This window comes from Triturus cristatus, chromosome 4_2, assembly GCF_964204655.1.
Source record: "Triturus cristatus chromosome 4_2, aTriCri1.1, whole genome shotgun sequence".
Classification (NCBI taxonomy): domain Eukaryota; kingdom Metazoa; phylum Chordata; class Amphibia; order Caudata; family Salamandridae; genus Triturus; species Triturus cristatus.
In genome coordinates, this window is record NC_140586.1 from 840,391,405 (window position 1) to 840,415,927 (window position 24,523).

Genomic DNA, 24,523 nt, shown 5'->3' on the forward strand with positions numbered 1-24,523 from the left:
TGTCTGGGTCACCTTTAATCCCCCCTCTCTCTGCTGGGAGGAACCTGAACCACCCTTCTTGGGGTCACTCTCAGATGCCTCCTTGGACACTCTGGTGTTAGCTCAGAGGTCTGCCTCCTCAGCAAGCTTTCTGAGGTCAGGCAGCTTACTGTCAACTAGGTGCTGGCGCAACTCTGAAACAGATACGGAGCATATGCTCTCTCATAATTAAATTGTACAACCCAGCATAATCTTTAACGTTGCTGACCCGCACCCAGCTATTCAGTGCCTTAATGGAGCAGTCCGCAAAATCTACTCAGTATTTGTTGGGAGGCTTCTGGCTGTTCCTGAACCTTTGGCAATACTTCGCAGGGGTCAGCCCACATTTGGCAATTAAAATGGCCTTCATAGGGGTATTCTGGTTGGGTACCCAACCTTTAGTGTAAGAAGTATGTCTCTCCCCACAGTAGGCATGTGTTTCCACAGACCAGGATGACCCTTTAGATCACACATAAGCTCCCATTGTGTGGCTGTCTAAATGGAATACACAAAACCCAGCTGTCACCCTCCCCAGATGTGTGTCAGAGACAGGCAGCAGGCAACACGTAGCTAAAGTAAGAAAATGCTACTTTCTCAAAGTGGCATTGTCAGCATTGCAGTTTAAAATCCGACTTCAACATAAGTTTGAATTTTAAATTGTGATTCCAGAGACACAAAACTCAAAAAGTCCTTCTCTTCATAATTGGAAACTACTTTTATAAAATGTAATAAGGTGATCCCAATGTTATCCTATGAGAGAGATAGACATTGCAGACTGGGAAAAACTAATATGAGAGTTTGTCACTACCAGGACATGTAAAACTTAAAATTACATGACCTGCCTTTTAAATACATTGCACCCTGCCCACTGGGTTGTTCAGGGCCTACCTTAGAGGTTACATATATGTATAAATAGGGAAAGGTTGGGCCTAGCAAAAGGTTTATTTTGCCAGTTTGATAAGGCAGTTTAAACTGCAAATACAGGCTCTGCAGTGGCGCGCCAGAGACACGGTTAGAGGGTTACTTAAGTGGGTGTCATAATCAGTGCTGCAGGCCCACTAGTAGCATTCAATTTACAAGCCCTGGGAACATTTAGTTCACTTTACTAGGAACATATAAGTAAATTAAATATGCCAATTGAGTATGAGCCAATGTTACCATGTTTTAGGGAGAGAACGCATGCCCTTTATGAATGGTTAGCAGTGTTAAAGTGGTCAGAGTCCTAAAGCCAACAAACACGAATTTAGCAAAAAGTTGAGGGTAAAGGCAAAATGTTTGGGGGTGACCCTGCAGAGAGGGACATTTTCAAACAAGATGTATTGGAGAACTACTGTAGACGCATAGGCAAAACAATCATTTTTATGGTCCCTAGTCTCCCTGTCATAGATACAGGCAATTCAATCTAATTGTCTGCCTGTTCTTGTAACTTGAGGCGCACCAGGGCATAATTTTCTTTTATGACCACTTTCAGGTCCCTGTCCATCCTGATCCTCAAGTATCATATTGGGTTCTCGCTCTACACCAATGGGTAAGAGCCCTGGTGTGCCCAACGTGAGGGAGATTTGTCCAATTGTTCTGGATACTTGACATCCCAACAACCATCAAGATCTCCCTTATAAGTGTTGGCACATTCTCTCAGGGTAATCTGAATAAAGTGAAATTAGCTTATTCTCCTGTTTGCATGGTGCTCCCTGAATGTACAAGCCAGGAGCTCCCTCACCACCACAAATAGCAACAGCGATATTAGGCAAACCTGCCGGGTGCCCGTGGCTATAGGGAATGCTGTTGTGTTAAGGCCATTACCCTGATTCGGTGGACCAGATCGAAATACAGCAACCTGATCCATTTCACAGACCCTCTGGAAACCCCAACTGTTGCAGTACAGCCTACATATACGGTTAGCCCACCGAACAGAATGCATTTTTTTGGCTTCTAAAAACATTGTTGCAACAGGTATGTTAGGATCAGTCTGGTGCATTTGGCCAAATTGCAGTCTAATGTTGTGGGATGCTGCTCTTCCTGGTACGAATGCAGTTTGTTCCTACAAGGCTTTCACAGTCATACATAGCAATAGGCATTTAGCCATTTTTTTACCAATATTTTTGTGCCCAGACTCGACAGAGACCTATTCCAGGTGCATTTTGCCAACTTTACCAGGTTTTAGTAAGGTGATTATTAATGCTTCGCATAATGTTGGAGGTAGTATACCTTTAGTTCTCTTGTGATGTCCCTGACCATGTCATGAGTGATGTAATATGTGAGGTCATAAGCAGTGCATTGCGGGGGCGTAAGTTATAGTTGGCTCAGGTAACTATAACTGCTGAATTTTACTGGGTTTGTAAGAGTGAAATCTAAACCGAAATATAACGTCTGTGTTACCTTTTGTTTTTTTACGTGAATTTGTAAGGTTTTTTAAAATGTATTTCCTAAATGTAACCACTAAACTTTGACACTGGGGCCCTCATTACGATGTTGGTCGGAGTTTCCTCTGACCAACACTGTTTCGGCGAGGAAACCATCCGACCATAGGCCGCCAGTTCCGAACACCTAATTACGATGCGACCGCACATAGTGCGGTCTGAAACTTCCATTTCTCTATAGAGGCGTGTGCTGTGAGCGAAAATCGCCCGCTGCAGAAGCTACCATTGAGAAATGGAAGTTTGTGAACATCCCTGCACCTCACGGTGCCTGCCACACGGTGTTGGGATGTTCAGGTGCCCCCAGGCACAAATACGAGGCCGCGGAGCGAAGTGAGCCCTGCTAGGGGGCCCTAATGTCTCTTTCCGACAGCCTTTCCATGTCGGAAAGGCCGACATGAAATGTCTGTCGGAAACTGACATCATAATCCTGATGGCAGAAACACCGTCCTTAAGGGATTATGGTGAGTTTCCGACCGACCGACGGGCTCCATGAGAAAGCGTCGCTCAGTCCCTCTGACTGCTGCCTCCGACCACATTCATCGTAATGTGTTGGTCAGACCGCAGCAGTAGATGCCGGTTGGACGATTGCGGTCCAACCTGCATCTTAATTAGGCCCTGAGTGTGTGAGTGAGTGCATGAGTGTCTCTGTGGGGGTATGAGTCTCAGTAGGTTTGTATGGGGGTGTGACAGAGTATGAGTGGGGCTGTAAGTGGGTATATGAGTGTCTGAGTGGGTCTTCGAGTGAGTGTGAGAGTCTCTATTAGGGGTGGGTGGAGTTTGCAAAGTTTTGCCGCTCCACTTGAAATGCAGAGTTCAGCAAAAACTCTGCCAACAGCTGACTGAGCGGAGTTTACTGGTGCGCTCACTCCTAGACTTCAGCACCTAAGATAGTGCACCAGGATACGCGTTTGCAGAGTGGTGGGGCCTCTGATGAGGTCTGAGCAATTGCTGTGGGGGACTTACTTGTGACAACAATAGAGGTTTTTGCCCCCAGTGACCCTCAAGAGCCAAGGGACTTAATCCCCCAACCAGTAGTGCGCCAGGGAGTACATTTGCATAATGATTGAGAAAGGGGGCAGGCATCCGAGGTCTGAGTAACCCCGCTGTTGGGGACTTACTTGTGGGTGTTATTTAGCCCCGGGGAGGTGGGGGTACCCAGGGCTCAGTGTGGTGTCCGAGCTCGCCCCCCATTAATCCTTCTTTAGTGCCGGGGAGGTGGTGGTCCCCGAGGCTTATAGAGCTCATGAAGGAGGGCCCTGTGCACCTCCCTCCTTTCTATGAATAAAGGCCCAGGGAGGTGGTGATCCCCCTGGCTTAAAGAGGCTTAGAGGGGGGGGGCCTCTGCGGCCCCTCCTTTTAAAAATAAATGGCCCAGGTACCTTGCCCACCAGGGGCTTTATTCAAAACAAGCACTGGAGCCTGTGCTTGTATCTTTTTTTAAAAAATTTTAGCCGCTGTTTTCACAGCTCTGTTGCCTTTTCGTGTTTTTTTAAGAGTGATTTTTGGCTTTGTCTGGATCACACGGGGACCCCACAACCTCACCTAGGAGGTCGGGATATTCGTACCCTGACCCATTTTCTATTATTTAAATGTTTTTTGTGCCGAGTCCCAAGATGACTGCCTACACTTCCTGGATGAAGTTTTGGTAACCAGTCAGATCTCACCAAGCTATCTATGCTTAGGCTCTGCCTAGATATCCTTATTTACTTTTCTATAAATTTCTCAGCAGCTACCCAATGTATTTACACCGGCTATCTGAAAGCGTGATCTGCGAACCAAAGTCTACCTTCTTGCTAAGTTTGGTGTAATTCCATCCAGTGGGTTCGGACTTTAGTCATGTTCAAAGCTCCTATGGGAATTATCATTGGAGATCTTAATTTTTTTCGATCCTCCCTTTTTCTCTGAGCCCGCTTGACAGATTACTCCTGGCAGAGAGAGGGCACACCTCTCCTGACTACTAATTTTCCCATCGACCTTGCTGCCAAAAGTGGGGCCTGGTCAAGGGGGCAGTCATCTCTCCTAACTGGAGAGGCCATGGCTAGAATATCAAAGGTCAGGAGGCCTGTGTGGCTTTGAGCCGCCTGTAATGGCTGCACTCTAATGAAGCTCTGGTCTTGCTAGAACAATAGCCCTAAATCCGTACATTAATCCGGACCTGCACAGGGGCAAAAAAGTTAATATTCAACCCTTTTCCCCCCGACTTAGAAGGGCACCGATCCAGAACAGTCGTAAGACTGGAAGAAACGATCGGAGGTGGTGCTCGACGCGAAGCGCATGGTCTACGGAGGAGGAGGCCAGGCACCAAGGAAAGCTGCTCCCAGATTGCTGAGGGCTGAGACCGGGTGGCAAGACAAGCGGCTGCTGGGAGTTATTTGAAGACAAAGGGCTCCGAGGAAGTGACCATCGAGGGACCCACGGAGGCCGGTGGGACTGCTGGCCCTGCTTGAGGCTGCAGCATCATCCATCTGGCTGACGAGGAAAAAGATTGGACGCAGCAGCGCGAGGTCCAGGGGTGACGAGCGGTCGAGTTGAGAGACGGCTGGAACCAATTCAAAGATTGGAGGGAAAGCCAGAGCCTGAACGGACTCTCAATGCCAAGACAACAAATCGAGTGACAAAATACGTACTCAGCAGAGGCCAAGGGGATATAGTGGAGGGAGAAACGGGGCATTGAATTTATAGCCCACCCTGCAGATTGTGAAGCCAGGCGGGCCAGGACCAGGCCAACAATAGTATAACCGGACACAGTGACCGCTAGAACCAGAGAAATATGGAGTGTAGGGCCGGACAGTGGGGCAACCATCCAAACAGAGATATAGACACCCAAACTGGGAGTAGGGGAGTGACCAATAACTGCTCCCAACCAATGGTCCGCCTGAAGGAACTAAGGAGGCGATCAGGAGAAGGGGTAAAGAACCAAGTGTACCTGGCCGGGTGGAGAGGGGCCTGGAGCCTAGAGAAGAAACCCTGATGGGGAGGATTCCTGAATGACAGAAAAATATACAGGGGTGAGGCGACCGCTAAACAAGCAGATTACCTCCTAGACTCCCCAATTACAGGAAATGGTGAAACCGAAGGCCCCATCCACCATACAAGCTAATAAAATGGACAACTACACAGTCACAAAGCCCCCTGCTGTGGCTCCAGGAGCACAGACAGAGGAAGCAGGGTTGGGGAACCCTCGCTGACGGCCTTCATGGCGGCCATAACAGAGCTCAGAGGCACTGTCAAACCTAAAATTGACACGGTTACTGTCAAAGTAATTTTATTGAGGGCAGATTTTCTGAAAATAACAGAAAAGGTAACAACTGCAGAAGGAAACCTAGCACAGCTTCAAACCACTTCACAGAAAAAGTGGAGGAACAAATTCATCACCTCAAGCAGCAATAAGGCGCTATAGCAGCAAAGCTCTAAGACCAGGAGGGGCGCGCAAGACACAACAACATAAGAGTGGTGTGTGTTCCGGAGGGAATGGAAGGCCTAAGTGTGGATCTCCTTTTGGAGGATCTCATTGTAAATCACCTACGCCCTAGACATTTATCAAACTATTTCACCGTCGAACGTGCGCATAGGTCCTCAATACCAAAACCGAGACTGAGAGCACTGCCTCGAACGATAATTGCAAGGATCCTGAACTATAGAGACAGATATGCAATCCTACAAGCAGCACGGGTCCATGGAAACCTCCTGCACGAAAATGCAACGATTCGCCTCTTTCCTGATTTCACTCTACTGGTACAAAAGTTGCATTGTAACTTTGAAGCAGTGAAGCGAGAAACTACGGAATAAGGACATTAAATACATGATGCTTTATCCGGCTAGGCTGAAAATAATGGCAGAAGGAAATCCTGTTTTTTCCCACACCAGAAGAGGCCTGGGAGTGGTTGAAGGAGTGGCGAGTAGTAAAGCAGAAGTCTCCCAAGGCTAAAGAACAGCGAAAACCCCTTGGCACAGGGGAGGGGGAGGTGGGAGGGAATGCAACAGAGCAGAAAGAACTGGATCGGAGACATCTGGAGGAAAATGCGAAGACTCCGGCTAGGAGGACTCCGATATGGAAAGACCATCTGTGTTGACTGCTTCTGTGAAACTGGTAAGAGGGCCCAGAGTGGGGATTGGAAGAGGATTCAGGGAGGGCGGATAGAAAAACCAAGGAACACAAACCCTGTGCAAGGGAGTGATATCGACGAGTAAGGAAGGGCAGGCTGTAATATTGTATTTGCGGACCAGCAGGGGTCTCTAGCTCACCCCAGCACGATGCAGGTTTATATAGAGTGACAGGCTCTCTGCAAGTTGGGGTGGCGGGTGGTTCTAGACCTTTCAAGCAAGATAGCAGAGTGGGGAGGCTATGGTTTTGGGGAAGTAATTAGCCATGTTAGGCAAGTTTATAGTGTTGTCCTTTTATAAATGCTCAGACACCATCGAAGTAGACTAACACGGAGTTACAATGACACAAACCGTCCAGATTCTGAACGGTCCTCACTAATTAGCCCATGAAATCACTTCCAAATAGATACCGGGGCCCACAGAACACATGAAGGGAATGATCTGAGACATAACATCAGGAACCTTACCTCACTATGACAGTGAAAATTTTGACATGGAACGTCAATCGACTGTGCAGTAAGATAAAACATACGCTGGTACTACAACACCTACAACGACATGCCCTGGACATAGTACTGCTCCAGGAGACACATTTGAGGGGTAACCACTATAAAGCTCTTGATCGTTGGAGAAACAAACTTGAAGCACATGCAGGGTACACATCGGGTTCTCGGGGAGTGGGGATACTGGTCAAAACATCAGTCCCATTTATTCCGGACAGGTTTTGGTGTGACTATTAGGGCAGATATGTAGCAATGACTGGCACTTGGGAGGGTAAAATAATAAATCTGTGCTCCGTTTATGTGCCCCCAAAATTACATATGGATACCCTCCCAGCATTAGAGATAAACTACTCGAAATGCCCTCGGGCACACTTATCCTGGGGGGAGATATGAACTCAGTCATGGACCCGCAGATAGATAGATTGTCAGGGGCAGTGGGGCAGGAGGAAGAGAGCCCCTGGAGGGTTTTATAGCAGCGATGGGGATGATTGACCTATGGAGGAAACATAATACAGCAAGTCGACAATATACGTACACTTCAGCCGTACATAAGTCATTCCCGGATAGACTACCCATTTACACTTAAGATGCATGTGGGCCAATTTAGGGGCACATCCCACAAGGCACGTGGTATCTTGGACCATTCCCTGGTGGAGGTACTGCTACAAGGACCAGTAAGACATAGCGTTCTGCCCTCAAGATTGAATCCATGGCACTTCAAAAACAAACCGTTTGTGTAAAAAATACAGGCGCGCACAACACAATATTTCCGAAGGAATGAGGGGTCAGTAGATGCGGCCTCCAGCCTCTGGGAGGCGTATAAAACAGTGATGAGTAGATACATCCAGGCACAAATGGGCATCCAAGAGAAAGAACAAACTGAAGAGTTAGAAGAGCTCGAAAGAGAAATAAGTCAAATGGAAAAAGTGACATGGGAGGGGAGGTACTAGAACAAGACTTTAAAGCATAGGCCTTGTATCAAACTGCAGGAATTTAGAAACTTGAGTGAGCAAAAGGTGACAGCACAAGCACTAGCAACCCAGAGGAAACTATATGATATTGGTGATAAAGCAAATAAAATGATTGCCTGGCTAGAAAAAGGGACAGGGAGAGAGACTGGGTCCTGGAAATACATACTTTGAGAGAGGAAACACATAGTGTAGGTGAGCATATAGCAAAGGTATTCGCACAATACTATGAAACACTCTATACCCCCTCCTCTAAGCGCACAGCTGCGGACTGTGCAGAACTACTGAGAGAAATCAACCTCCCATCACTAACGAAGAAGATCGAGACATACTAGACCAAGACATTACGGTTGAAGAAATAGCAAGCGCTCTCACTGATCTACAATCAGGAAGGCAGCAGGTCCCAATGGGCTGCTAGTGGAACTGTACAAGAGTGTAGCGAGAAGAATTGCGCCCCATCTGTTAAATATGTACCAGGAATCTATGGAAAGAGGGGAATTGCCATTGTATGTATGAACTCGAGCTCTTGAGGCGGAAGCCGAGAGCGTCCTTAGCCAATTTTAAAAATTTTACTCTTGTAACTACTGTCACTTTACTCTGTTGCACTTGACAATTACCTGTACCTGCTTGCTGTCGCGCAGTGCATTTAGCGCTGCCGCGGTCCCCAGAACCACCAACTTCTCCCTACCGCCATCTCGGCGAGGACGGAGGCCACGCCCCTTTCTGAGGCCACGCCCCCCCGACGCAGCCCTACAATTAGCGCTGATTACAAGCGCCGCGCAGACAGACTTGAGCTCTTGAGGCGGAAGCCGAGAGCGTCCTTAGCCAATTTTAAAAATTTTACTCTTGTAACTACTGTCACTTTACTCTGTTGCACTTGACAATTACCTGTACCTGCTTGCTGTCGTGCAGTGGATTTAGCGCTGCCGCGGCCCCCAGAACCACCAACTTCTCCCTACCGCCATCTCGGCGAGGACGGAGGCCACGCCCCTTTCTGAGGCCACGCCCCCCGACGCCGCCCTACAAATAGCACTGATTACAAGCGCCGCGCATTGAGACAGACTCAAGCTCTTGAGGCGGAAGCCGAGAGCGTCCTTAGCCAATTTTAAAAATGTTACTCTTGTAACTACTGTCACTTTACTGAGGCCACGCCCCCCGACGCCGCCCCTCCACACCTATAAATAGTGTGCATCTTTCGGACGCGCAGCGGTCGAGCTCAGTGGGCGCGCCGAAGGTGCGCCAAAGGTAAGCCCGTCTGCACCAGGTCGGGCACTAGGGCACGCCACGACGGCCTTCTCATCTCATACTCGTCTCAATCTCTCAAAGAGCTACAGCATCGTGCCCCCCCCGCTGTCTCCTAACACCAACCGCCGTATACACACAGCCGACCTTACGCACCCCGCTCTACACCCTCCATGCGGACGCACACCTTCAGTCAACCCGTCCAGGAACGCTATCTCCATCAGGGTGTCATATTTGAACACCCGCTCTCTAGTAAAGCACTATGAAGATATTTTCATCCTGTTGACTGACAACAGCCCCGACATACTCCTGCTCACGGAAACATGGTTAACGTCAGATTACCTCCCAGATATCTTGGCGGCCCTCCCCCCTGACTACTACATTCTCCATGCCGATCGCCCCGGTGGCTGGCCCGGAGGTGGGGTGGCAGCCATCATATCCAAGCGCCTGAACTCTATCTCCTCTCTTTCCCTCCCACTTCCTGAGGTGGATAATTTACTTATTAGCGTGGAAATTGGCACCGGTGCCCTCACCTTCCTCCTTTGATACCGGCCTCCACATCCTATGCCATCCTTTTCTACCATCTTGAGCGAACAACTGTCCAATCTACTAACGCAGCACTCCAGTTTCGCCCTCTTCGGCGACCTAAATTATTGGTTCAATGACACTAACGCCGGTCCCCATGCTATAGAGCTCTTTGAGACTCTTAGTAGTCTGAACCTCAACCAACAGGTCACCCAACCCACCCACACTAAGGGCCACATCCTGGACCAGATCTGGACCTGCAATCTGGCTCTGTCCCAGCCAGCTATATCCCCCTGTGTCTGGTCAGACCACTACTTAGTAGACACCACCATCACTGTCGTCGGCCGGACTCCTGCTCCTCTGATGGCTGGCGGCTCCTCACGAAAATGGAGTACATATGACTCCCAGGGCTTCCTCACAACCCTGGCCGACACCCGTCCAGTCTTCAACCCCTCTGATAACATCGAAGGAATAGAACACGACATCGGATCCTGGCTGAAGTCGGCCAGCGACCTCTTTGCCCCCTTGATCAAATTCCCCCCCACTAGGCATCACAACTCCCACAAGTGGTTCTCTGATGACCTTAAGCAACACAAATTAAAAACGCGCCAGCTGGAACGTATTTGGAGACGCAATTATTCCAACTCAGCCAGGCAGTCTTACATGACTGCGCGCAGAGAATACAAAACTACCATTACCCTAGCCAAAACTGAACACTTCTCCAACAGGATCTCGTCAGCAGTCAACAAATCAAAGGAGGTATTCAAAGTCATGAATGAACTTACTACTGACGACAGAACCCTCCCAGCCCAGACCCCTACTCAAGAGGCATGTGACACCCTCAACCTCTTTTTTGTGGAAAAGATTGCAAAAATCAAAAACTCTATACCTCCCCTACCCCAGCCATACCCATCGGACACTTCCTCTGACAATCCCTCTACCCTCTCTACCTTCCCCGCCCTGAATCCTATCTCATTAGCGGAACTCGCCACGCGCGTGAAATCTGGCTCTCCTAATGACAGCTGTCCGCCATCTGTCTTGCGGAGTATCTGCCTCAATCTACCCGATTGTATTCTACCCCTGCTGAATGGCTCTCTCAGCAGTGGCATCGTCCCTAGCTCTCTCAAGGAGGCCATCCTTGAGCCCCTCCTCAAGAAACCTGGCGCCGACCCCGCAGAACCGTCGAATTATCGCCCCATCTCCCTCCTTCTCTACTTTTCAAAATTAATGGAGGCCCACGTCACCCGATGTCTGTCAAATTTTATCGAATCCTCTTGTCATCTCGAGCCCAATCAAGCCAGCTTCAGGCCTGCCCACTCTACTGAGGCCGTCATTTTGGCAGTCCTGGACACACTCAGGAGCAATGCGGATGTGGGGTCTCCCCAAGCCCTCATACTCCTGGACCTGTCGGCCGCGTTCGACACGGTGGACCATAACATCGTTCTCCACCGTGTCGGACAGGCAGGCATCCAGGGTTCCGCTCTTAAGTGGGTCGAGTCCTTCCTGACTGGTAGAACACAGGCTGTCCGGCCCTTGATTCACTCTCTCCAGAAATGGGACATCATTGTCTACAACTACGCCGACGATTTACAGATCGTCCTCCCGCTCAATTCTCCCCATGCCATCATTTCACGCAGTTATGATCCACATCCAACATTGGATGAACCAGAATCAACTGAAGCTAAACCCCGGGAAAACCGAGCTCCTCCTTCCTGAACTCAGCCATGCTCATTGGGGCCCGCAGTTCTGGCCCTCGGAGCTCGGCCCCCCCCCCAGTCCCGGTCAAATCAGTGAAGAGTCTGGGAGTGATTATCGACACCGAACTGTCCCTCAAAGCCCAAGTGGGTGCGGTAATCTCATCTTGTATGTACCAGGTCCGGAAGATTCGCAAAGTTCGCCACCTACTTCCGCTCGCCGCACTTACCCAAGTTGTCATCTCACTTGTGCTTTCCCGTCTGGACTTCTCCAACTCCCTTTACTACGGTCTCCCACAATCTCTGCTACACCGCCTTCAGGTAGTTCAGAACCAAGCGGCCCGACTTATTCACAAAACCCCCAGATGGCAATCTGCCAAACCCTTACTTCACAGACTGCACTGGCTACCAATAGGCCAAAGGGCAGCTTTCAAGGTGGCCTGCCTCACATTCAAAGCCCTCCACTGTTCCGGCCCCGCGTTTCTCAAATCCTTAATTACTCCTCATCGTCCAACGCGCAACCTCCGATCAGCTCACCGTCATCTACTAGTCACCCCCAAAGCTAAAACCAAGAAATTCGGTGGTCGCCGCTTCTCCCACCTGGCTCCCGGGCTTTGGAATCTCCTCCCTCTCTCCATCAAATCCACCCCTTCTCTCCTGAACTTCAGGAAATCACTAAAAACCCACCTCTTCCCTCCCCTTGGTTAAAACCACGCCACTCACGCTTTCTCCCTCACTCACTCTGTCTTAAAGCGCCAGGAAGCCTTTGGTGTCAGCGCGCTCTATAAATTGCACTTAAGATAAGATGAACAGCCACAATAGTAGTGATACCTAAGAAAGGTAAACCCCCAGCAGATTTGGGTCTTACGGACCAATATCGCTATTAAATCCTGAGGCAAAAGTGCTTGCTAGGTTCCTAGCGACCAAACTACCAACGGTAATTTCTACGTTTGTTTATCTGGGCTAATCAGGGTTCTACCCAAACCAAACAAAAATCATAAGGAATGCCCTGGTTATAGACTAAGGGCCTAATTACAACAAGTCATGTGGCGGTCTGGAAACTGCCGCACTGCTGGACCGACTACAGTACTACAACTGCGGTGGTCGGACCGCCACAAGACCTCCAGTACTACCGGGCTCAAGAATCCCGCTGGGCCGGCGGTCTTCAACCCCGCAGGAATATGCTGGTGATGCCTCAACCAGCACCGCTGAGCACATTCCAACTTGCCAGTTCACCACCCTTTTCAAGGCGGTGAGCCTGCCATGAAAAGGGTGGGGGAATGGCAAGAAAGGGGGACCTCACAGGGCCTCCCGCCGGATTTGGGCCTGGGAGTGCATGTGGGGGAGCACATGTAGTGCACCCCCAGTTCCTGCACAGTGTGGCAATATGCCACACTGCGCAGGAAAGGGCAGTCGGTACTCCTGATCTGGCAAGTGGTCTCACCATGGGTTTGGCGGTACCGCAGCGGACTGTGATTGCACCGCTGCTGGGGGACTGCCAAACTCGTAATCAGGCCCTAATTTCTCTGATCAATTTGGATGTGAAAATACTAACTAAAACCATCCAAATAGATTCAATAAAATAGTAGCTTAATTGACATTGACCAAACAGGCTTTATCAAAGGCAGAGGCAGTAACCATATTAGTTACATGCAAGATAGAATCCTCTATTCCAAAAACTTGCTCTAAGGTATTGAGGCATAAAACTCTTTGGACAGTACGAATTGAACATATCTATTTGAAATCTTTTGGTGAAACATCCCTCAATGTTATTAAAGCTATGCCTTGTGATCCTAAAAACTCTTCATTATCCTCACTGAGAAGTTGGTGCCACACATACTTCATTTAGTGAATATTTTACCTCCTTCTTTGGCTATGAAATTACCTGAATAAATCCACTATAATACCAGTATTGAAACTTGAAAATAAAATAGAATTTGAAATGTTGCCTTTACAATGGAATTGGAAATGACTTGTATAAAAATCCCTCGACCAATGAAACATATCTTAATAAAAATATCAAAACTCACATTTGGAAACTTAACTTCTGACTTGGTGGTGTAAACTGAGTCTGGGAATTTGGGCCAAAATTAACACAATGATAATGAAAGTCTTGCCCAGCGTTCTTTGTTTTACATAACAATTGTGCATCAAAAAAACAAATCTACATACACGAGGCGAGAAAATGATGAAAGATTTTAGCTGGCACCAAAAAAATCCATGTGATTTATTTCGTAAAGTGAAAATTTCAATAAAAAAGGGTTACTTTAGCTTCCTCAACGCTCTGTCTAATTCACCACTATTTTATACCTCTTACACCATATAATGCACAATGGGTAAATATAGATAAACCAGTAATAAATGAATTACCTCTTCTACTTTTCCTTTGGGGTGAGAGAGATAGGGCCTGATTGCAATGTCTGGTGGACCGCCACCGTCCGCCCGACAGACAGGCATCGGTCCTACTGTCGCATTTTAATGCAGGGAGTTGGACCGCAGAGGTCGGCGAGAAAGACCGCCACCTCCCACAGAATCCAGGAGCCCGTCGGGGCGGCAGGCGGAATTATATCCCTACAATGGGAGTGGTGCCTACTCAGGCACTGCCTTGGGGATTACGATGTCCCTTTCTAACCGCCTTTTCATGGCGGTCTGACCGCTTTGAAATGGCTGTAGAAATGGACTTTGGGGGCCTCGAGCAGGGCCCCTGTCCCCCGTGGGCCCCTGTAAAGGGGCCCTGGGCGCACATATGGTGCCCCCACCCACATTCATGCACGGTGTGCCAGACCCCACATGGTGCATGGATGTGCTGAAAGTGTTCTTGTACACTGCAGCTTGTGCTGCGGCCCTTTTCCTGGGCCGCGCACCAGCTGCAGTGTAACAGAGCACCTCTCTGCCTGCCAGCATGGCAGGAGCATCATAATTGGATCGTCAGACTTCCGCCTGCCTGCCTGTCGGTCTCCTGACCAACGTGATAGCGGACGGCAGTCTGGAGGCCCATAATTGCAATTGGCCCCTTAATATTTATGTATTGATTGTATGAATTTTGTGGAACTAATTGGTATTAATGACATTAGGCGATTGGAGGCACCATTATTTAACAATCCATACATACCCTTGCATAATAAACCACTTTACTGGTAGATTGGCATAGGTCACAGTATAATTGCGATACAATAAGTAATGCTAGAAGAAGAGAAAATTCTATCTTTCTCAAACTTAAGTGTTGATTGGATCTACTGCAGGTATAGTTAAGGAACTGAGGGCCAGATGTACGACCCTATTTTGCATGCGCAAACTGGTTTGCGACCCGGTTGTGCATGCAAAATACAAATGCGCCATGTACTAACCCTATTTACGAGTCGCAATTTTTTGATGACTCGCTAAATAGGATTAGCGACTCGCTATTAGGAAAGGGCGTTCCAAGGGTGTCCCTTCCTAAGAGGTCCCCAGGGGACCCTTCCCTTTTATGAATGCAGGGGATAATATTATTTGGTGGGGTCTAGTTTGGGGAGGATGGGGGGGGGGGTTCACTGCCAGCATGACATAAGCAATAACTTGTCAGGTCCTTGGGGCTGTATGTTTATGGGAAACCGTATACCTTGCTGATGGCATTGTTTGACTTGTTGAAATGTTAGTAAAAAAGAATTGAACCATAAAATGGAACATTTAGGTCTTCTGGAAGGTGGAAGGTGTTGGAGATACCGAATTTAAAATTGAGATTATATCTAGCTGCCTATTTAGAGTATGGTGGCGAAGGTACAGTCCGTGATGGTGGCAGGGGGACATTACTTCTGCCACCCTAACAGATTACCCCTCACCAAATTTAGAGGTGACTGCCTGCCTAGTGGTGTATGAATGCATGAGCCGATGTGGCTTCATGGTTACACTTCAATGTGGTTTCATATCTGCATTGGGAGGGCTCCAGGTATTGTCTTTCAGAGAGGTCTGATCCTGCAGGAGAAGCTGCACCAGTAAACTGACCTGCTCTTTCCATTCCAGGTGGCCGCCGAGCTACACCCAGTGGTGGGAGTGCAAGTTCGCTGAAGAAGGCCTTGTTGACCGAGGTAATCACTACTTTCACTGCATTATAAATGGCATTTTGCATGAGCAGCAGAGACTGTGTTATGTGCAGCACCGAGGATCAGAGTGTCTGTGAACTGCAGTTTACAAGGTTATTTTGCCACCTTTCAGTTACTGTGCGGAATATAACTTTTATGAACAATAGGCGATCATGTCATCTTTCCGATTTACAGGGACACCTATCGCCCTATTTAGCCCATGAAGGCTCATTCCTTTTGCCCTGTCAGCCTCTTTGTAATCAGGAGTTCCTGTAAATAAGAGTACATGCCATTGCCACTTTGCTATCTCACCCTTGTCGCAGCACATGAACGATGACCATTCCCAGAGTTTGGAGAGCGCTCTGTTGGCTGTGGCCCCCTCCCCGCTTGCCAGCCGGCTCCGGCCTCCACCTGCAGCGCACCCCACCGCAGGGCCTGTCCTTGGGCAGGCGCCCTGTGACAATCGTCTGGCCTTATCCACTGCCTTTCATCAGGTTACTTCACCCGCTGTCCTTACCCCAGCTTCTCTGAGGGGAGTCCTTCATACCCCCAGCATTCTGTGGGAGCTTACTACCGCGGACCCCCCTCGCAGTATTACCCTCGCTGCCTTTAGGTCTTCTCTGGGAGAATTTCATAACACAAACGCAACCCATGTGGTCCTTTTTGCTGCTCCCCCTTGGGCTTCCCAATTTACTGTCCTGATGATGATCCCACATGGCGTTACGGGATCGAAACATTGTTGACCATAACACGGGCGGACCCTATGTGTATTCCCTCATTTGAACTAAACAGGGCGTGTTCTCATATGCCTGATGCACACATTGATCACTTTATTCACATGTGTGTATCGCACTAAAGAGCGCACCAAGCATGTTTTGGTCACCGACACCCAATGTTCATTATCTTTTGTATGTTTGATTAAATGAGAAATGAAGTAACATAAGTCTTGTACATTAGGGACCGCTGTTTGCATAGATTGCGTGGCTATCCCAGGTCCCTAGTGATGCGTGGGGGTTCCCCTTGTTCCTTAATACATTCTCAGAGTTCGAGGATCATTTATTGTTTTAATGTCTCTTTATTGAAACGTGTTAGTGCTCAAGTGTCACTGAAGGAAAAAGACTTACAACTTAGAAAGCACGGCTATTGGCTTAGGGGTTGTAAAGCGATCAATTTCAACCCGATATTTGCATAATGATCATATTAGATTTGCATAATTCAGTCTCCAGGGCAGCCCAGGCGAACTGTGAATCCAAACCCGATTAAATCCACGTACATCAAATCGAGTTGGATCGCTACCTGTCTGGATCAAAAATTAATAAAGAATAATGGCAAAAAGAACATTTTCCATAAAATGAAGACAATTAAACCGCCCGTGACACACAATGCTCAGTGTGTATTTCAAGCTAATCCCTGTGGCGAGTTACCACTCCTACAGCTGTAACTACCACTACAATCCTCCTCTACTCACAATACTACACCAGTTGAGATCTGAAATTACTATTATGCATCATGAGTTACTGGTGTCCCTCCCTTCTCTCCACCGTGTACCTTGGCCCCATCATATGAGGGTATCTTACCCACTGCTGGCCAAGTGGTGGCTTTCATGTCACCATTCATTCCTCCTCAATCATATGAGGGTATCTTACCCACTGCTGGCCAAGTGGTGGCTTTCATGTCACCATTCATTCCTCCTCAATCATATGAGGGTATCTTACCCACTGCTGGCCAAGCGGTGGCTTTCATGTCACCATTCATTCCTCCTCAATCATATGAGGGTATCTTACCCACTGCTGGCCAAGTGGTGGCTTTCATGTCACCATTCATTCCTCCTCAATCATATGAGGGTATCTTATCCACTGCTGGCCAAGCGGTGGCTTTCATGTCACCATTCATTCCTCCTCAATCATATGAGGGTATCTTACCCACTGCTGGCCAAGCGGTGGCTTTCATGTCACCATTCATTCCTCCTCAATCATATGAGGGTATCTTACCCACTGCTGGCCAAGGGGTGGCTTTCATGTCACCATTCATTCCTCCTCAATCATATGAGGGTATCTTACCCACTGCTGGCCAAGGGGTGGCTTTCATGTCACCATTCATTCCTCCTCAATCATATGAGGGTATCTTACCCACTGCTGGCCAAGTGGTGGCTTTCATGTCACCATTCATTCCTCCTCAATCATATGAGGGTATCTTACCCACTGCTGGCCAAGCAGTGGCTTTCATGTCACCATTCATTCCTCCTCAATCATATGAGGGTATCTTACCCACTGCTGGCCAAGGGGTGGCTTTCATGTCACCATTCATTCCTCCTCAATCATATGAGGGTATCTTACCCACTGCTGGCCAAGGGGTGGCTTTCATGTCACCATTCATTCCTCCTCAATCATATGAGGGTATCTTACCCACTGCTGGCCAAGTGGTGGCTTTCATGTCACCATTCATTCCTCCTCAATCATATGAGGGTATCTTACCCACTGCTGGCCAAGGGGTGGCTTTCATGTCACCATTCATTCCTCCTCAATCATATGAGGGTATCTTACCCACTGCTGGCCAAGGGGTGGCTTTCATGTCACCATTCATTCCTCCTCAATCATATGAGGGTATCTTACCCACTGCTGGCCAAGCGGTGGCTTTCATGTCACCATTCATTCCTCCTCAATCATATGAGGGTATCTTACCCACTGCTGGCCAAGGGGTGGCTTTCATGTCACCATTCATTCCTCCTGTGAAGAAAGGAAGGCCGCATTTGGAGAAACACCTCCATTTCAGCTTGAAGTCTGTAAATGAGTATTTCATAGGACACCACCCAGAACATTTCAGTGAGCCAATCATCATGAGCAGGATAAATGGCTGACGCCACCTCTGAGGACACACTCTTGGGCTGCAGCGAGCACCATCCATAGAGTTGTGCTTCTGTTAAAGATTTCCAGGCGATTTTTTTGTATAACCAACTTTATTGAAAGTTTTGCAGCAAACCACAGCATAACACAGTATGATAGTGGATCAGTATAGAAGCACCGCATGGTGGCAAATTCCCACGCAATTTTGGAGGTTACCGCTGACGTTTTCCCTGGCAGAGGCTCTCATGTCCGTGGTGGGAGCTGCTTCAGAGGGGTATAAACCTAGCCTAGTCATGCCATGAGGGAACTGCAGACACATATTATATCAGAGGACAGATCCCAAGGAGCTGTGAGCTAGGGAGACATTTCTAGACTTTTTGTCTCTGGGTCCACCATAGTTAATATGTCGGTTCCAGACAGAACAGACACCACCGGAAATGGTGGTAAGGGGCCTTTGATGGTAGAACTGTCTGCAGCTTTGACATCGGTCAACCATGTTCTCCTGACTTCTAAATGATGTGGAGAAACCAAGAGCAGCGTGACTTGTCAAGCTAGGCTCACAGGTAAAAACTCACATGACCACTTACTTAAAATGGGCACAGGTCATGGTAAGTAAATTGTGAAGTTTGCAAATTGCCAACTTTCCCTATCAAGTGAGTCAATCAGGGAAAGAAGTCCTGCTTCTAATTGGAGAGGTCATATAAACTACATGCAAGTTTAATATTGCATCTCAAAGTGGGCTCATATAAATAGGGTACCATTTTTAGGTCTCGCCTGACCCAGCGCATGCGCTGGTCTCGCGAGACTTATTGAGAGGGCTCCAAAAAGTGCTACCGGGCCAGCCTAGAGCTACAGTGCATATACGCGGGCGCCCGCGCCGCGCTTTACCGTGATTTACTTTCACTTTCGCGGCCGCACGGCCGCTTGGCATAGCCAATAGGTCTCACTTTTGGGACCTTATAAGTATTTAGTTATGCAACTGTTGCATGGCTAAATAAACACTTATAAGGTCCCAAAGGCGAGACCTATTGGCTATGCCAATGCTTGTTGTATTTCAACTCTACCTCAGGGCATTGGGCACCCGGATATATCTCAGTTGGATACAATTAAATGGGAGGAAGACTGAAATGTTTCTCCATGTCAATTAAACATGGCATAGGAGCCAAGATGCTACAGAATTGGCCGAATTAGTTCAGCAAATCATCTCTGAGACTTGTCTTGCTTTCTCCAGCTGCTGACACCACTGTACACAGCACATCTGTTTGCTTTCTCCCGAAAGTATTTGTGTTGTCTTGGCTGCCCTATTGTAATGCATCTGGAGCTGCCTTTCAAGCTGAGTTTCAAGTTACACTTTATCTAGAATTAGTGAATATGATTGGGGAAAAACGTACCCTAAGAGCAGGGGTGAGTGGCTGCTCGCGCTTGCTGTTTGTGTTCGGTTTCATTTAGTACTATTTCTTAGCACAGAATTACTCTTCTTGTGTAATAATGTATAATCTCGCGGAAGTTTTTTGGTGACTTACGCTACACTGAATTAAGTGAGGTACGCTCACCCCTAAATTCTAGTCAGCTGGAATTGCAAATCGACGAGCACTGATTGCTCGAAAATGTAGAAAGCTGTATATTCAAGCGATGCTCATATTGGTGTCATTAGATTCTATAATTTGGCTGCTTGGAGCAAGGCCCAAGCACTAGCTACATCCTCCGGCCTGATGATGGCCTGCTCCTCTGGCTTCTTGCTATACATACGAGGGAGCGAAAAGGGTGGGTTGTTCTGACATGCACATCATAATGCCCATTGGCTGCCTTCCGTGCTTCTGATGCGACCCCTCCTCTATGACAGATGTGTGCAGATGACGGATATACTAAAAATGGTAGTCATAATATTTGTAGTGTAATGAGAATCCATGTAGAAGACAGTACTGTTATTACATTTAGGGAATGCGGGTTTATGGGCGCTCCTCTATGTATTTTCACAACGTGCAGTAGTAACATAAGCCGCGTTCAACAAATTCTTTTTGACAAAACCTAGAAACGGATATAGAAATTGTGGATCAAACTAACTGTTTCAATCCATCTGCCTTGCAAATGGTTTGAATCCAGCGCTTGCCCGGTTTAGCAGGGACGGACAAGGTGTTGCACTGAATTCACTAAATTCAGGGTTCACTGGTGTTTTCATCCTGGTAATAACTGTAGTGGGGTGCAGTTGACCTAACCCGTCCTCAAGTGAAGCAGCCCTGCTCTTTGTGGCCGGCCTCCTGTGTCAGGGTGTGAGGTGGCGACACTGGAGAGATGTCAGATATTTGGGAGAAGTGATTAGTGGGAACTGAGAACATGAACACCTGCCAAAAACATAATCTGTCAAAACCATCATTTCAGATCCCAGTCCATGTGCAGTTTGGATGTTTTCCTTTAAAGAAGCCCCTCTGTACAGGTGTGCGGGTTGCAGAGGGAGGATGATGACGAGGATGTGACGATCTGCTTTACTTCTCTCTCTCTCTCTCTCTCACAGGTGGTGGATTCCGGGACTGCTTGACAGACATCTCTGGAGAGCTGTGTCCCAGCTCAGCCGACAGCTCGTTACCTCTGCCCTTTTTTGTGCGCACATCCAACCAGGTGCCTGGCTCTTTACCCTTTCTAATGAAACCTAACGATTGATGCAATTTACAGCACTGTACGATTTATTGAGGTGCTGCCCTCTAGTGGCGCACTGGCATGTCACACTCTGGTTACTTCAGAGCGCAAGTTACAGGCGGGAAGTACAATCCTTAAGAGTGGTCATGTCACGCGGGTCCTGGTAGACACCTGTTATTAGCAAACAATACTCTGTTTCATGGACAGGGTGAAAGAAGACGAGGGTTGTGCTATTTTGGATTGTTTAGTGGGTGGAATGATACGTGTTTCCCTTCTCTGGCCGGCCAGACGTGGATGCTCAGTATAGCCTCCGCCCTGATTTGGTAGCTGAGTTATGTCTGGTATGGCATGCATGCCATGCATACATTCAGCCGCTCAGATCCTAGACAATGGTGGGATTACATCATTCAATACCAATATGGTTTGGATGCTTCGCATATATTAGGAGGAATAATGTAGTTTTGTTGGCACCATTTACCCTTTCAGTTGTTCTGCTGTTGCGAGTATGATTAAGTTAGGTTGAGTCCAGACTCCAAAGGCATCTCTGACCAGTTCTGATTCCAGGAGGGGATTAGGTTCTAATCTCCGTGTTGTGTTGAGGATGATCCGCTCTTGGTCCATTGACTACTAGGGTCATATTTTCATGCAGTTGCGTTGCTCTTGCGCCACACAAGGGGCGCTATGGTGACACAACTACGAAGTAAGATTTATCAAGCCATGAAAAGGCACTTTGCTTGGCTCTGCATGCCTTGATACATCTAGAGTAGTGCAGCGCAAATCCCTGCGTTGCATTACTATGCCACAGGGAGGCATTCCATGGGTGGAGCGTGGGTGTTGCCACGCATCCACCTATGGATTTTAGTGCATTCCCAGATTCACCATTACTGGTAGACCTGGGAATGGGTCAAAATGCTACACCTCTCCAGGTGAGGCACAATGAGGAATAATATCTTTATTTCTCCTCATTTTTTCCTCTTTCTATGTGTGCTGCATTCCCACCTCACCCCACTGCGCTTACCTGCACGGACCGCGTCTGACAGCACTCATACAAAGAGGAAATTTCTCATAGGATTGTTTTTGTGGAGTAGTGTTCCTTGCTGTCTAAAACAATCCTACCTACCACACAGACACCCTTGCACCATGCTGGCTTCATATGCTCCTGTCTTCTAAGATTCAAGCGCAGCCCTTACAGTTAATTGTAAACTTGTGTAAGTATATTTATGATATTTGCAGTGTACTTTTTAATTTTTTTAAAAGAATCTGTTCATTGGTATTTTCAATATACTACACACTGTACATCAACGAAGGAAAACACAAGAAAAGCAAGCTGGTCACTTAAACACCAGTGAGAAATTCTGCCCCAACTCGCCTCAACCAACCCTCCATCCTACAAACATCGCCCAGACAGTCAGCTCCACACAATGCACAGATATAACAGGCCCAGGTATCTATCCACACCACCCTTTATATCCACGAATGAGCAAAACACATACACCTCTTGAGCTTCTCAGCCGTCCTCTAGATGTTAACCACTATAGCCATCAGTGGTGGGAACCCTCTAATCTCCTGCCCCTCATACCGATGCTGCATGTACCCCACCAGGTCCAGTGCCCTTCTATCCGCCATAAGAGAGGGCTCCCTCTGGTCCAAAAAACTCCACCCATTCACGACCACCAAGTGGACCGCATAGTAATACAACCTAAGATTAGTCAAGGTAATGCTCCCACCCCATTCTTTCCTGGTCACCGTCGTCAGGGCTATGCAGGGATCCCGCATCCCAAAGCAACGTTCTAGGGACCTCAACAACCTGCCGAAAAACCTATTTGGCACCGCATAAGGTGTGTTTTAGATGACATACAGGAGCTTGGGTAGGTATACCATTTTGAGCAGTACTGCTCTGCCCAGCGGTGACAGCGGGAGGCTACGCCAGTGACCTACATCTTGCTTATATGCCTCTAAGATCCTCTCCAAATTCAAATGGAAGAACCGCTCCCAGTCAGTCGTGATCTAAATACCCAGGTATATGAAATGCTCGGGCTCCCATCAAACCGGGCAGTGTCCTGGAGGGGGGTGCCAGTCCATCAGGACCACCAGCCTATAAAGCCCTGTGTACAAGAAACCACACCTTTTGCCCTCCAAGTGGGTCTCCTGCAGCATGCCTGGATAAGAATTTTGTATTTGATGCTGCTACCAAGACCATTAACGTTCCAGGAGAGTATCCATCGGCCACCAGTTTCCAAACCACAGGAATCTGGCTCAATTAAACCTTGTGTTCTGCTTGTAACCATTCAAGACTTACCTGCCCCAAAGTGCCGCCACCGTAACTGCTGTCTGGCATTAATACAACAACCACCCCCCACATCCTTCCACGGTGAGCTTGAAACTACTCACCCCCCAACGCCTGAGGTGCCTGTCGTCCCCCTCCACCCCCCACCACAACTACTCGCTGATCCATCCTGTTCAGGAAAGTCAGAACTGAGAAGATTGGAGGCAGACTACAGACCACCCAACACAGTGTCTAGTCATAAAATCAGGTCGGCAGTCATGGGGGTAACCGCTGTCGGCCGCCCTCTCCAATTCGCCCCTGTGGCGAAGGACTCCCCGTCGGTTGTATCTTTGTCAGCCTCTTTTTCAACATCCAATCCTGACCATTGGTTACCCCATACCAGGCAGGGCCACCTTGGATCTCCGATACCACCCTCGCCATTTCTGTCTTGGCTTGTGTTTTTGTGGGCATAGTCCCAGGTCTAGACCGCTGCCGCCCCGTCGCATTCCCTGGCTTGTCCAGCGCTCCTTACCATTGTTCTCTGGTCGGCATAGCACCAGGTGCCCGTTTGCCTCAAGCCAGTCCAAAGCTTCCTCTGCCATCCCAAAGAAATGGCAGCCCTGTAAGAAAGTGCCCTCTTTTTGCATGGTTGCCCCCATTTTTTGCTGAACTGCTGATGTGCTTTGACTGAGTGTGCCCTGGGTTCCTGCCAGAGAGGTGCCCAGGGCCTATGTTCTTTCCCTAAACTGCATTGAAAACAAGCCCCAATTGGCACTCTTTGGCCACAGGTCAGTCCCTTGTAAATAGTACAACAGGTACCAAGGGCACTGTGGCCAGAGAAGGCCTCTAAGGACTGCAGCACTTACTGTGCCACCCTTAGAGGCCCTGTACCTTTACACACACACACACTGCCTTCGCAGGCTGCGTGTTGTGGTGAAGAACAAAGTGAAGAGTCGACATGGCACACATCCCTGTGTGCCATGCCTACAACCCACTGTCCTGGCATACGTCAGCCACCCCTCTAGCTGGGTGCACTATACTAGTGGTCCTCGCCATCTTGCAGATGGGAGACCCAGCCAACCAGAGTGAGGCATATGCCTGCCTCTCACTGGAGGGTGGCATAATAGGGGGTGTACCCACCCCAAGGAAGGGACCCGTTGGTCCCAAACTTTACCTACCTGTAACGCCCCTAAATTTAGTATTTAGGGGCAGCCCGAACCTTGCCTTCTCAGAGAAGAACCGACCAAG

At 48.3% G+C, this 24,523-nt stretch overlaps 1 protein-coding gene across 2 annotated transcripts in view; it reads left to right on the forward strand.

Annotated features, from left to right (window-relative positions):
• The window catches only part of LOC146835224 (E3 ubiquitin-protein ligase HECTD3-like), a 479,862-nt gene that overhangs the window by 265,365 nt on the left and 189,974 nt on the right, over positions 1–24,523 (forward strand). For both annotated transcript variants that reach the window (XR_014960692.1, XM_085602813.1), the window contains exons 12-13: positions 15,474–15,538; positions 20,888–20,991. Coding sequence is in view for 1 of the 2 variants with exons in the window: in XM_085602813.1 (XP_085458939.1) it covers positions 15,474–15,538; positions 20,888–20,991 (169 nt within the window). In the remaining variant the exon portion in view is untranslated. The remainder of the gene's footprint in view (positions 1–15,473; positions 15,539–20,887; positions 20,992–24,523) is intronic.